The following is a 14,277-nucleotide window of genomic DNA, read 5'->3' as shown; positions in this document are numbered from 1 at the left end:
GTTATGAGATTGATCACTGTTCGCTATCGTCACCTTACAATCATTATAATAAGGATATATGCCAAAAATGCAGAAAATATGCAAATTTGGATAAAAACATGATTTTCAAAAAATTATGTTAACACATGTGAACAAAAGACGCTGGCGGATTTGAACAGCGCTTTAACCACTGAGCTACGATGATATACAATGAAATTCATCGATACAAATAATTTCACAAAACATTTAAATCGACATCTTGTGACGTGGTGTCATACAGAGTATAAGCTTTAGTGTAGTGAACTACCTTAGGTTAAAGGTCATATCCGAAAGACATGTAGTTCTCATTTTTAAATGCCGAGTGTTTGGTGAAGGAGCAATCACTACCTATTTTAACGAGCGGGGCCCGAACTCATGACCTGGTTATCAAGCAAACGCTATACCACTCAGCTACCGCGACCGGTATCAGTAAGACTATATATAGTATATGTATATAAAACATAAGTTCAATATTCACTAAGTTTTAATGTCATTTAGCAAATGAACAATGTATCTCAAACTAAACAATATTAGGCTAAATGGTCATCATAAAATGACATTTGGAAACAATTAGTATAACTAGCACATCTATATACATGTATATGAAAGGTGAAGATAACGAACAATGATCAATCTCATAACTCCTAAATAAGCAATACAAAATAGAGAGCTGGGCAAACACGGGCCCCTAAATAAACCAGAGGTGGGAGCAGGTGCCTAGGAGGAGTAAGCATCCCCTGTCGACCGGTCACACCCGCCATCAGCCCTATATATTGATCAGATAAATATATAAAACGGAGTTATCCGTAGTCAAAATTAGTGTGCCAAGAATGGCCAACATAATGAATGAGATGATAATCAAACGGACAGTACTTTGTAGACAACATACAGATATATATGTCCATATGAAAACAATCCACAGCAGTAAACGTTCGGAACCAACTTTTTGTGGTAATCTCAAAATAAATTATACCGTTATCCGGATTCCCAGGTTACTTAACCCTTCTATTGAACATGAAATCACAGAGGACACTACGAATTTACCAAATGACATCAACTTTGGTAATAATTGAAAATAACAAAGTAAAATTGTGTAAAGAATCAATGTTCTTTATAATCAGAAATTTTGATTGTTTCTTTAACTCAAGCACAGAAAACCACCGGAGACGGTTTTCTTCATAGTTATAAATCTTTACTTTTTCGGGTGTAGAATACTTGATATGCCAAATAAGTAGTTTGTTGGGGAAATTGCTTGAGCATCAGCAACACAATGTCCTCTGGCATCTTTCTGCACTTAAATACATTAAACGATTGTGATTTCAGACACTGTACTTACACCTTTGTAGCAGTTTGCAGCTGAAAAGTTTGGAGATTATTTGTAGTTCCTAAAATATACATGTAGAGGAAATGGCACGTCTTACTGATTTAGCTGACCTCTATTACTTTGAACACCACGATTTTGCCATTATCCTTAGTCAACATTGAAAGTTTCTTTCACATAGATATACTAGTCTATCCTCATTGGGAATTTCCACAGATAGAAGAATCCATTCATTTTTGTTGGTGATAACACAACGAGTTATATAGCTCCTACAATTTACATGCTATTGAAAATGGTGACATGGAATGCTGTCGTAAAACCCTCTTGAAATGCTTCTCTTTGGAACACTTATAATTTTAAAAACATAACGAAAACGCTAGATGGCATTACAAAAGACATTAAAAACATGTAAAACTTATACGGTACCAATTTTGATGCACCAGATGTGCATTTCGACAGTGATACTCAACCGAAATGTTTAAAATCCGAAATAACAATAGACTTTTAGAGCTATTTTAGGGGAAAACAGAGTGCCAAAAAAGTGGAGTCAATTTCGTCTAAGGATAAAAGCTATGCGTGAGGGAGATTATCCTTAATTTTGAATTGAATTTCTAAATTTTATAACAGCAATTAAATATACATCCGTATTTTCAAGCTAGTATCGAAGTACTTAGGTACTGGGCTGTAGAGACCCTCGGTGACTAACAGTCCACCAGCATAGGCCTCAACCCAAGGGTCATAATGTAAAACTTATACATGCATCGTTGCAAATTGTCAATGTATTAGGAATGACTTTATCCTACGTTATACGGTCATAGAATGGTTGTATCCAGCGTTATATTTTAATCATCGTTAATAAACGTCTTAATCGCTAAGTTTTCTTCCCGACGTTTATGTTTTACACTTGCAATGATGTCATCTTTTCACTGTTATAATTGAATTTAGGATAGGGTTTTCTGTTTTCTGAAAATATCAAGAAAACGAACGACAGACACAAATTTATACGAAACTTTCTATAACTGTGTTGAAGTGGTAGGGGATCTGACTGGTTGCTATATATCATTCAAACCAGAATTCATTGCGTCACCTGATAGGCTATATAACTTTAAAGAATTGTCTTATGAAGAAAATTATGGGCCATTTTCTCACCCCTCCTCACAGATATCTACACTCTCCATTGTAAATTGTCGTAAGGGTTGGTTGTAAACACGATTTTATCCTGCGTAGGAATGGTTGTATCCAAATGACGTTTGGATACGATGATTTACTATGGTCAGTGGATATGCTCGTGAGGAGGGGTAAAAAAATGGCTCAATTATCTTTTAATGCAAATGATTTTTATGAAATGCATAGCCTATCAGGTGACGCGAAAAATTCTGGATTGAATGATATACAACATTTGGTGAGGTTCCCAATCCCTAGCTCAAACACTTCAATACAGTTGATGGTTCGTTTTCTTCAATTTTTTAAAATAAAAACAGAAAAACCTACCCAAATATAAATTACATGTAAATCAGTGATTAGACAACATCACTACAAATACATACCACAAACGTCAGGAAGAAAACTTTGCAATTAAGACGATTATTAAAATATAGAACGTTTGCTGCAGATAACTCCGTTTACCTGATCAAGATATAGGGCTCACTGTGGGTGTGACCGGTCGACGAGGAATTCTTACTCCTCCTAGGCACCTGATCCCACCTCTGGTGTGTACAGGGTCCGTGTTTGTTCAACTCTCTATTTTGTATTTAATATATGAGTTATAGGATTGATCACTGTTCGTTATTTTCACCTTTGAAAGTGTGTGATGCCATCTTGCATTTTGGTTATTTTTTTTTTTTTAAATTTGAATATTGAACTTCATTGCTTATTTCAAGATATGCGAAGAAAATTATAACTGTTCCAAAGGGTAGAAGATTGTCAAGAGGGCTTTAGGATTGCATTCCATGGACACCATTTCCAATAGCATGTAAACCTCAGGGTCCAATCTCGCAGTGTTATTACCACAAAAATAAATAAATTCTTCTATTAATGGGATCTCCCAGCGAACATAGTCCATGTATGCAAGGTGAAGATAACGAACAGTGATCAATCTCATAACTCCTACAAGCAATACAAAATAGATAGTTGGGCAAACACGGACCCCTGGACACACCAGAGGTGGGATCAGGTGCCTAGGAGGAGTAAGCATCCCCTGTTGACCGGTCACACCCGCCGTGAGCCCCATATCCTGATCAGGTAAACGGAGTTATCCGCAGTCAAAATCAGTGTGCCAAGAACGGCTTAACAATCGGTATGAAACACGTCAGACAGCATTTGACCCAATACGAGGTTGTATTGACGAACTAGATCGTTATAACGACCATAGAATTTGCGAAATGCTGACTTCAATCGAGACTGTTGAAATCCCTGTACCATCAACTTGTTTGTCAGTAGCTTACCTCGATTTAAAAACTGACTATACCCAGAACAAGCTCTTGCATATCGAATCAGTTGAGATATATAAACACCATATGCAGGTGATAATGGAATATTGCTACATAAATGTGGGAAGTTGACGATGGAGAAGCTGAAATCATCCCGTTTGTCATACAGTTGAGTTGTTAGTTTGCCGTTAATGTCTACTTTCAATAAAATATCTAAGTATGAAGCAGAAGTGTTAAACATAATATCAATATTCACTAAAGTTATTGTCATCGAGCAAATTCGTAGTGTCTGTCTATGAAAAGTGAAGATAACGAACAGTGATCAATCTCATAACTCCTATAAGGAATACAAAATAGATATATATTTTTAAAAAACAATATCTACTTCTAACTGAACATGTTCAATCCACCATTCGGTCATCATCAAATGACAGTTGGACACAAATAGTATTACTAACACATATACGTGTTTGTTCATGTATAAGGAATTACATTACTTAACGACACAATTCTGAGTAAAGATGTACACATGAAAAACATCCACAACAATAAGTGCTCTCAACAAGACATTGGTGGTCACCCCCAAATAATAATAAATGACCAGGTTAATTAACTCTTCTACTGAACACGAAATCGGAGGCCTCAACACACAAAGGACGCTACAAATGTACTTTTTAATTTGATTTAATTTAATTTTACTTCAGAGACAACACAATTCTGAAAACTGATGTACATGTGCAAAAATATGCACAACAATAAGCGCTCGTGATGCATCCTTGGTTTGTCAGGGGGAAATTGCATGTTCAGCGTAAGCAACACAACTGTCCTTTGGCATATTTTTACATTTCAAAATATTAAGCAATAGTGATTTTAGACTAGGTACTGACTTCCTTGTAGCAGTTTTCAGCTGAGCAGTTTGGAGGTCATTTGTATTTCGTGAAAGGTAATTCATCAACGCTGCACTCCTTAACTTTGTCCAGGATTTTCGCATTGGCGGGAATGTCTTATACTGATTTGAATGACCTCTACAACTTCTAGGTACATTACGAATTTGTCAAATGAATAATGATTGTGCTTGCTGGGATTTCCCACTGATAGAAACATTGATTTATTGTTGTGGTAATAAAACAACGAGCTGGGCCCCGGTGGTTTACATGCTATTGAAAATAGTGACATAGAATGTAGTACTAAAACCATGAAATTCTTCTCCCCTTTGGAACAATTATAATTTAAGTCGTGTATCTTGTAATAAACAATGAGGTTTATAAAATAATTACATTCCGAAATCACAACGAAATACCAAATGGCATCACAAATACAAATCGATACATATTGGGTTAAATGCTGTCTGACGTGTTTCATACCAATTGGTAGGCCGTTCGTGGCACACTGATTTTGACTACGGATAACTCCGTTTACCTGATCAAGATATAGGGCTCACGGCGGGTGTGACCGGTCGACAGGGGAAGCTTACTCCTCCTAGGCACCTAATCCCACCTCTGGTATATCCAGGGGTCCGTGTTTGCCCAACTCTCTATTCTGTATTGCTTATCTAGGAGTTATGATATTGAACACTCTTCGTTATATACACCTTTCAATGTCATTGTGTTATTTAGGAATGGTTGCATATCCTAGTATGTTATACTTTCTAGATCAGAGAATGGTTGTATCCAGCGTTCTATATTAATTATCATTTATAATCATCTAAATTACATTTTTTTCTTCCTGATGTTTATGGTATACATTTGTATAGTGATGTTATCTTTTCAGTAATGTACTTGAATTTAGGTCGGTTTTTCTCTTTTCTAAAATAAATAAAATGAAGAAAACGAACAGCTGAGACCAATTTACTGGAAATTTTCTAACCGTGTTGAAGTGCTTGATCCAGTGATCGAATGCTATACATGTATATCATTCGAACCAGGATTCATTGCGTCACCTGATAGGCTATATAATTTTTAAGAATTTATCTGTATAAAGAAAAATAAGAGCAACTTTCTTGCCCCTCCTCGTGGACATCTTAACTCTCCATAGTACATATGTAAATTGCCATAGGGGTTGGTTGTATTCTGTATTTAAAGCACGATTGTATCTTGCGTAGGAATGATTGTATTCAAATGACATTTGGCCACCGGTGGATTTGTTGTAGAGGCCTGATGGATGTATAGAATCTAGGCACCAAACTGAACGTTTTGCGCAAAATTGGATCCAGGAGGCTGATCTGTGTTGGAGGGGATAGTGTGATAATGTGGGTAGCAGGTAGGGCGGCATTGGTTCACATACGGGGTACTTTGCAGTGGTGGATCCAGGAATTGCGGATAGGGGGCGCAACTTTATGAGGCATTGGGGCCGCCTTTATGGGCCCTCAGAAGCTTCTGGATTAAAAAAAAAAGATTTTAAAGGGCTTGAATTATGTCTCGTATGTAATCATTTTTACTATCTTCAGTCATTTTTGATAAGGTGAAATTAATAAAATGACGCGAATTTTAAGTAATTCAATAAAGCAAGATTTTGTCACTTATTTCTCCGAGACTGGAAGAAATTATTGTTTCTTTTTCTAAACAAGAGGTCGCGATTTACCTTCAATTTGAAAATTTATGGGGGGTGGGGGCGACGGCGCCCCCCCCCCCTTAAATCCGCCATGCATTACTTTGGCAGCTCAACGGTGTATTGATGAAGTGATACAGCCACACGTCGTTCCAATAATGCAGCATCCCGGAGCAGTACTCAAAGGTGACAACGCCAGCTAGACCACACACTGCTCGTCTAACACAAGATGTTCTGCAAAGACACGATATCCAGTTCTTCCTTGCCCATCCATATAACCAGACTTGAACTCTATCGAGGATGCATGGGACGAACTGGATAAGCGCATCCGCCAAAGACAATCGCAGTCACAAACTCTGAAACGACTGGTCCAAGTGGAACAACATTCCTAGACGGTTTTTAGAGACTTAAGTTCATCTATGGGATTGAGTTGTCAGGCATTCATTGGTGCTCGTGGGGGTGGGGTGGGGGCACTAAACATTGAACTTGGATGACCTGGAACTGTTAATGACTGTAAATATCATTAATGGTTGTGATACTCTGTTATTAACCTAGTGATTCCATCATTTTTGTATTTGCAATAAATCAATTACATGTATTAGATATTCCTTAGGTCTTTAAAACATGAATTTATATATAAAATTGTACTTATATGTGTCGACCAATAACAATTTATCTCCAGCTTCATTTTTATTACATGAAACACAATTTTTTTCTATTAAAAAAATGTCATCTCTCCTTTCCTTTCGGTTTTCATTTCGGCATTTCTAGTTTTAAAGTTGCAAAACGTTTTCTATATTCAATAGGCAATTCTTACCAATTTTATTTTTGAATATAGATAATTTTTTTTGAATTATAATTCTATATCGAAAAGATAAAGATAACGAACAGTGATTAATCTCATTAACTCCTATAAAGAATACAAAATCAAGAATAGGGCAAACACGGACCCCTGGATATACCAGGTAAACGGAGTTATCCGTAGTCAAAATCGGTCGGCAAAAACTGACAGGTTGTATCGTAAATTACAAGTAGATCGTTATAACGACCATAAAATTTGCGAAATGCTGACTTTAGACGAGACTGTTGAAACCTTTGTAACACCAACTTATTTGTCAGTAGTCTGTCTCGATTTAAGAACTGGCCATATGACAAGACCTTTCTTTTGATACCAGGCATCAGTGTTTATAGTAAACACATCTTGTTTTTATATAGCGTTTAACCACCAGTTGGTTTAGTCAAAGAACTCAGTGTCAGCCATTGAATTTAGTTGATCACTTTAAGGGGCATTAACTTTCATTTTGTCACTATAGATATAATTAAATGAAAATTGCTCTATATTATATATGTTTCAGTAATAACAAATCATCGTAGCAAACCACGGGTTATTATTTCCATTCCACAAATGGGATGGTAACAATGACCTGTGGTTTGTGAGAATGGTAACGACTAGATTTCATCATAATCAAACTTTATAACTCAATACGACCAGTAGGAAACGCAGTTTTAATTTACAAATGTTCACTAAACGTTCTCTTCACATGTATGCACTTTTGTACAATGGTGGTATCTTTCTGAAAGATTTCGATTTAAATTAAACATTTAAATATAAGCAATTTAAATATATAAGCATGCTTATACAGAAAACACAGCATATACCATGCAACATCAATGGTGTCAAACACTTTCTTTGTTCTGAAGTAAATTGTCCAAAACACAGTAATGAAAGGTGAAGATAACGAACAGTGATCAATCTCATAACTCCTATAAGTAATATCGATTGATTGATTGATGTTTACCGTCACACTCAACAATTTTTCAGTTATCTGGTGACGCCCAGTTTTTATTGGTGGAAGAGAGAACCCAGATACAATGTACCTTTAAAGAAACCACCGACCTTTCGAAAGTAAACTGGGAAACTTTCTCACTTACCGGCGCGAGCGGGATTCGAATGGAGAGTTGGGCAAACACGGACCACTGGACACACCAGAGTGGGATCAAGTGCCTAGAAGGAAGGAGTAAGCATCCCCTATCGACCGGTCACACCCGCCGTGAGCCCTATTTCCTGATCAGGTAATCGGAGTTATCCGTAGTCAAATCAGTGTGCCAACAACGGCCTAACAATCGGCATGAAACACGTCAGACAGCATTTGACCCAATGATAGGTTGTATTGACGAACTAGATCGTTATAATGACCATAGAATTTGTGAAATGCTGACTTCAAACGAGACTGTTGAAACCCCTGTACCATTAACTTGTTTGTCAGTAGCTTGCCGGGATTTAAATGTAATGTAAGACTTTAAACCATCTCATTGAGAATTCATGGTGTGAACTTTGAACCCACACTACATGAGAATACTTAAAAATTAATTTAATAAACTACACCATTGCAGTTCTTGAGAAGAAAGATTTAAAAGAAAACAAGTTTGGTATACTAGTAGTCTAATACATTCCTATGTAAAACTTTAAACCTCCTTTGTAACCCCATTCTGGACCTTTTATGAGCAAACTTGAACCAACACTAAATGAGGATGCTTGTGTTTCAACATATCATATCCTTGTCATGTGGCTCTTAAAGGGACTGGTTCACGATTTGTTAACAAAATATTTTTTATTTTTGATGTTAAATATTAAAAGTATAACTCATTTAATGTTGATAACCAAAATTTTGACTTTCTGAATGCAAGAATAAAAGCTATATTTTAGCTTTAAATATGTGCTATGTAAACAGACTCGAGCCTTTTTATGTATACAAACAAACAAGTGAAATATCAATCAATTTTGTAATATAAGGCATCTTAATTTTGCATAGTTGCACATTTTAACCTTTAGATGACACATTTTACCCGAAGAATGCTTGAAATGTGAAAATTATAATAAACTTAGATCGATATCCATTTCTTTTGAAAATTTCGTAAACAATAACATACCGCAATCTTTGTTTACAAAACAAATAATGAACTCTCTAAAATGAGCTTCTGTGATAATGTATAACCTTATTTTTATGTGAAATCTTTTAAACACATCAGACAATAGATTTTGATCATTAAAAGTGAAAAATAAAATTTTAGGGAAAATCGTGAATCAGTCCCTTTAAGAAGATTTAAAGAGAATTTTCTCTGTAAAATTTTAAAACTCTTGTGCCCTAAAGTTTATGGTGTGGATGAATCCACACTACACAAGGATACTTGCATATTTGACAATCTGTACTCGTGGTTCTTCTAGAAGACAAATTCCTATATATTCCTATGTATAACTTTAAAACCTCCACATGGCTCCAGGGATGATAATTTGAACAAACTTGAATCTTTATCATATACCGGTAAAAAGGCAATCTAATTAAAAATAGATGCTAGATCTGATCAAATACTCACTCACATATAATCAAATTGGTAGAGAGGCTTCTATGCAAGTTAGGGCTTTTTATTCAGTGGTACTTGAGAATTGAAAAATTAAAAAATCAAAAAAATATCTCATCTTATTTATATTTTTCAAAAATTATTTCCACTCTTGGAAGGGGATGTGGTACTTTATCTTTTCAAACTTGAATCCCCTTCATCCATGGGTGCTACATTTTAAATTTGCTTAAAAATGGCCAACTGAAATTGAAAATGTGAAAAATTAAAAAATGACAGATGATTACATCAGAAAAGTTTCCTTGAGCTAACAAGAGTACATTTTGTCAAATTAATATGTAAGCATTTTCAAGTAGAGTAGATTCAAATTTGCTCACACCATAATCCCCAGAGCCAGGATGGGGTCACAATGAGAGTTCAAAGCTTTGGATAAAAAATTCATACAACATGCACTTATTGCAGCATTCTAATGGTTACGGTGCTTGCTTTGCTTTAGGGAGGCCTGAGTCCAGTTCTTGATTCCAGCATCTCATCAAACAATAGATGTTTTACATAAGTAGTGTCTGTTCCTTGGCAATGACCCCAGCATTAGAAGTGAAAGTCACGGAACTTTAGGATATAACCTTTAACATGGAAGGTTCGGTGTCATGGTGGGTATTGGTGCTGTAGAGAGCCCTCACTGCTAGAGCTATCAGCACCATACATAGGTCTACATTTACACAGGTCTAAATTTACAAATTTACACAGGTGTCTACATTTACACAGGTCTAAATTACAAATTTACACAGGTGTCTACATTTACACAGGTCTAAATTACAAATTTACACAGGTCTACATTTACACAGGTCTAAATTTACAAATTTACACAGGTGTCTACATTTACACAGGCCTACTTTTAAACAGGTGTCTACATTTACACAGGTCTAGATTTACACAGGTCTACATTTACACAGGTGTCTACATTTACACAGGTCTACATTTACATAGGTGTCTACATTTACACAGGTCTACATTTACACAAGTGTCTACATTTACACAAGTGTCTACATTTACACAAGTGTCTACATTTACACAGGTGTCTACATTTACACAGGTCTACATTTACACAGGTCTAAATTTACAAATTTACACAGGTGTCTACATTTACACAGGTCTACATTTACACAGGTCTACATTTACAAATTTACACAGGTGTCTACATTTACACAGGTGTCTACATTTACACAAGTGTCTACATTCACACAAGTGTCTACATTTACACAGGTGTCTACATTTACACAGGTCTAGATTTACACAGGTCTAGATTTACACAGGTCTAGATTTACACTGGTCTACATTTACACAGGTCTACATTTACACAAAGTAACATTTGTGGCACTTCACATGCAGCTGGTGATATCTCTACATGAAAACTTCTTGATTGGGACATAAGACAACATACAAACAAAAATATCAAGTATGTGTACATATAAAATTGCTTTATTTATTTAGTAGTTGAAATGTGTAAGGTTTACATGATAATAACATTTACTTCTTTATCTCATAACAATTTTCAAAGAACAAATACACTTTTATTGAATGTGTGTATTGATTTTAAAAATAGTATCATAAGAATTGTTCATCAAGAAGGAAAAACTGTAATGCAGTTAAATGCTATCAAGATTACTTCATCATGATTAGACGTATGAATAAATATGACACAAGACATGCATACAAATGTTTGCATACACGGTTATTCTTGTGCTGAACAATTAGAAATACATTCATTGAAATTCTTAGTCTATGACAAAATGATTTTAATGTAAAACTTTTGTCATAATATAAAAAATTATTACTAAAATCAGCCGCACTACAGTAAAACATGGTTATAACAAACCGCCATGGCCCGCAAAAAAAGTTCATAATAATCAAACTTCATTTTATCCAATAACAATATCAACATTTTCATCATTTTTCTCTCATGAAGGAATAACATGTATATCCTATGAGCAGTCAAAACTTGCCGTCGTATGATGAACATTCAGTTGTCATTTAAGTACAGAGTAACCCAATAAAGAATATGACTGTCAAATTCTTCTAGTTTAAAATTGGAAAGTCCATATTACTTCACCTCTGCTGTAAACTAGGGTCCTCATCTTTATAAGCTGACTCTGTTTGATCTTTGGTGAGTTGGTCTTGGAACACGATTGCAACGATCTCCTCGGTCGTCTGCTGCTGGCCATGGTGAGACTTATTCAGTATGGCATCACTGTAGTCTGTGGTGTGGTCTGTATTCTGAGAGGAGTCCATAAGATGCTTCATGCTAGCTTCTTTACATTGCTCCAGAGATCTAATAATATCCTTGGATGTTGGCTCTGCTTTCGATTTTCCAGTTACCTTCTTTAATTTCTTCTCTGAAATGATATATTTTCTATGTTACATTCCTAATCTTTAATTTCATTTACAAATGAAATATCAAATCCCTATAATTTTTTTTTTTTTTCCATATTTCTTATTTGATATGAAGAGAAATCTTTTACAAAAATGCATGTAGCTGAACTAGGAATAGAGACCTGGAAACTCTGCATTATGGATGTTGGACAGTTCAACACACTGACAATTTGGTCTTGGAAAACAATTTGGACCAAAATTTTGAATAGAAAAGACAGACAATTTTCAATTTCTCAGTTTATCATACAACTCAGGATCAAGGATATGAAGAATATATGACCAAATATTTTTATTTGTCAACATTTACAGGTGACTCTTGATGGCTTGTACATCAATCAATGAATTTTCTTGATCTCTTGAAATCCAATCCCAGTCCCCATTCTTTTCCCTATCCAATTAAGCAAATTTACTCTTAAAATTCCTGATCTCTCGAAATAAAATCTAACTTCAAGTCCCATTTACCAGTGGTCGCTCTAAATGCCACCTAACTAATACAGCCAAAGTCCTCCCTTTTCTTATGACATTTCCCTATTCCTAGAGATCTTGTACATTTTTTTTACCACACCATGCTAATAATTTTTCCTGAGCACCATTAAAAAGCGGGCATGCAATTGACCCCTGCATTACTTTTCTGGCACTCTTAGTATCAAGTAAACTGGTATCCCGTTGATTGGTGCTAGACACAAACAACGCCTTGAACTGGTAAGCAGTATTTTGATAATTCAAAATGAGCTGACTTCATTGTCGCACTTGATAGATTTCTGAATCGTAGCGTCATCGTAGCCTTCCAGAAGCTCGCGCTTCATGCTTCACCATATATTTTTGTGACGTCATAGCTAGCGTCGTTGTTGTTTTGGAATGAACTCTCGTTATATGCGCGAGATAACGATACAGCCCAAATCCTGGCTGTCAAAAATTGGCGCTTACCTGATATACTCGAGAGAAGCAAGGTCAACAGGGGTACCAGTTTATCTATCAAGCCAATATCCCCAGTACATTTTGACTGCTACCTCACCAGCACTACCACAGTATTATGAATAGCAATACACTAAACAGGAGTGGAGCTATATGAAAGTTTTTTAAAAAAAAAAATAATAATAAAATTCTGGATCAGAAATTCCTGTAATTTCCTTTATTCCAAATGAAAATTAGATACAGCCATGGTAATTTGTCAAGGGTACAGGTCAACCAGGTAATTACGGCACCTGAAGAAAAAGTGAATTTGGCACAAAGTTAACTTGGCGCCTAGTGAATTCAGCATCAGAATCTGGTCAACTCGGCTTGTTTTGGTTGACTTGGCAGCTGTTATTGATATGAGTGTTTTATTAATATGTATGTTTCCTTCTTTTGGTTGATCAATAAAATGAGTATAAATTTTAAGTGATCAATACATTAGAATAGAATTAGAAGTGTATGTTAATATCCCTGTAAAACAACTAGATGGCAGGAACGGTGTATTTCCAGTACACAAGGTGGGGGAGGGGATAATTATGATGAGAGCCGTCAATACAAGGGTTCAATATCCCAGCATGAAAGGGACAATACCAGCAATGAAAGGTGTATGTTCGAACAATATTGCACGATATAAATCTAAACCAATGTCAAAATTGAATTACGCAAAGCTCAGTTTTGACCCCAAGTTTCATTACTCCCTATATATATTCCTTTTGAAAATGTGCTTGTCTAACCTTGAGGACCGGCTGATAACAAGATAAAAATCTAGAAATAGCTTTCATTTCTCATTCTTTTATTTACATGTGCTGAGTTAACTAGGTGCCAAGTTAACCAGGTGCCGAATTTATCTGGTGCCAGTTAAAATATCCATGGTTACCCTACATTAAGACAGTACAACTAGCAACTTACAGGTACTGTGCAATCAGCAGTGATCAAAATAAAAATATGGGGGTGGGTGGGTGTAAGCAGTCCGAATTACCAAGCAGTCAAAGATATGGTGAGTTGCAAGATATACCTAAACTTTCAATATATCTTTCAGAAGAAATCATATCATGAGCTGGATCAATCGGCGGTGGAGCTGGAGACAGCATATTCTTAGTCAGCTAGCTAATCAATTTATAAACATTCGCTGTCTATATGTAACTTTATTATTGCATCTCCAATTGTCGTTGTAGCAAACGTTTAGAAGACGCTTGCAACTTTAATAGATAATTCGTACGA

General features: G+C 35.7%; 1 protein-coding gene across 1 annotated transcript; it reads right to left on the bottom strand.

Moving 5' to 3' along the window:
• Positions 1-11,129: 11,129 nt before the first annotated feature.
• Positions 11,130-14,220, bottom strand: LOC125649040 (uncharacterized). Its single transcript, XM_048876254.2, has 2 exons — positions 14,072-14,220; positions 11,130-12,065 (listed from the first exon to the last, which is right to left on the bottom strand). The coding sequence occupies exons 1-2, from the start codon at positions 14,145-14,147 to the stop codon at positions 11,779-11,781; spliced, it is 363 nt and encodes a 120-aa protein (XP_048732211.2). The 5' UTR covers positions 14,148-14,220; the 3' UTR covers positions 11,130-11,778.
• Between the last annotated feature and the right edge of the window lie 57 nt (positions 14,221-14,277).

The sequence above is a fragment of the Ostrea edulis genome, chromosome 5, assembly GCF_947568905.1.
Source record: "Ostrea edulis chromosome 5, xbOstEdul1.1, whole genome shotgun sequence".
Classification (NCBI taxonomy): domain Eukaryota; kingdom Metazoa; phylum Mollusca; class Bivalvia; order Ostreida; family Ostreidae; genus Ostrea; species Ostrea edulis.
The sequence above is the reverse complement of the archived record's forward strand: the minus strand, read 5'-3'. Positions and strand labels throughout refer to the sequence as shown.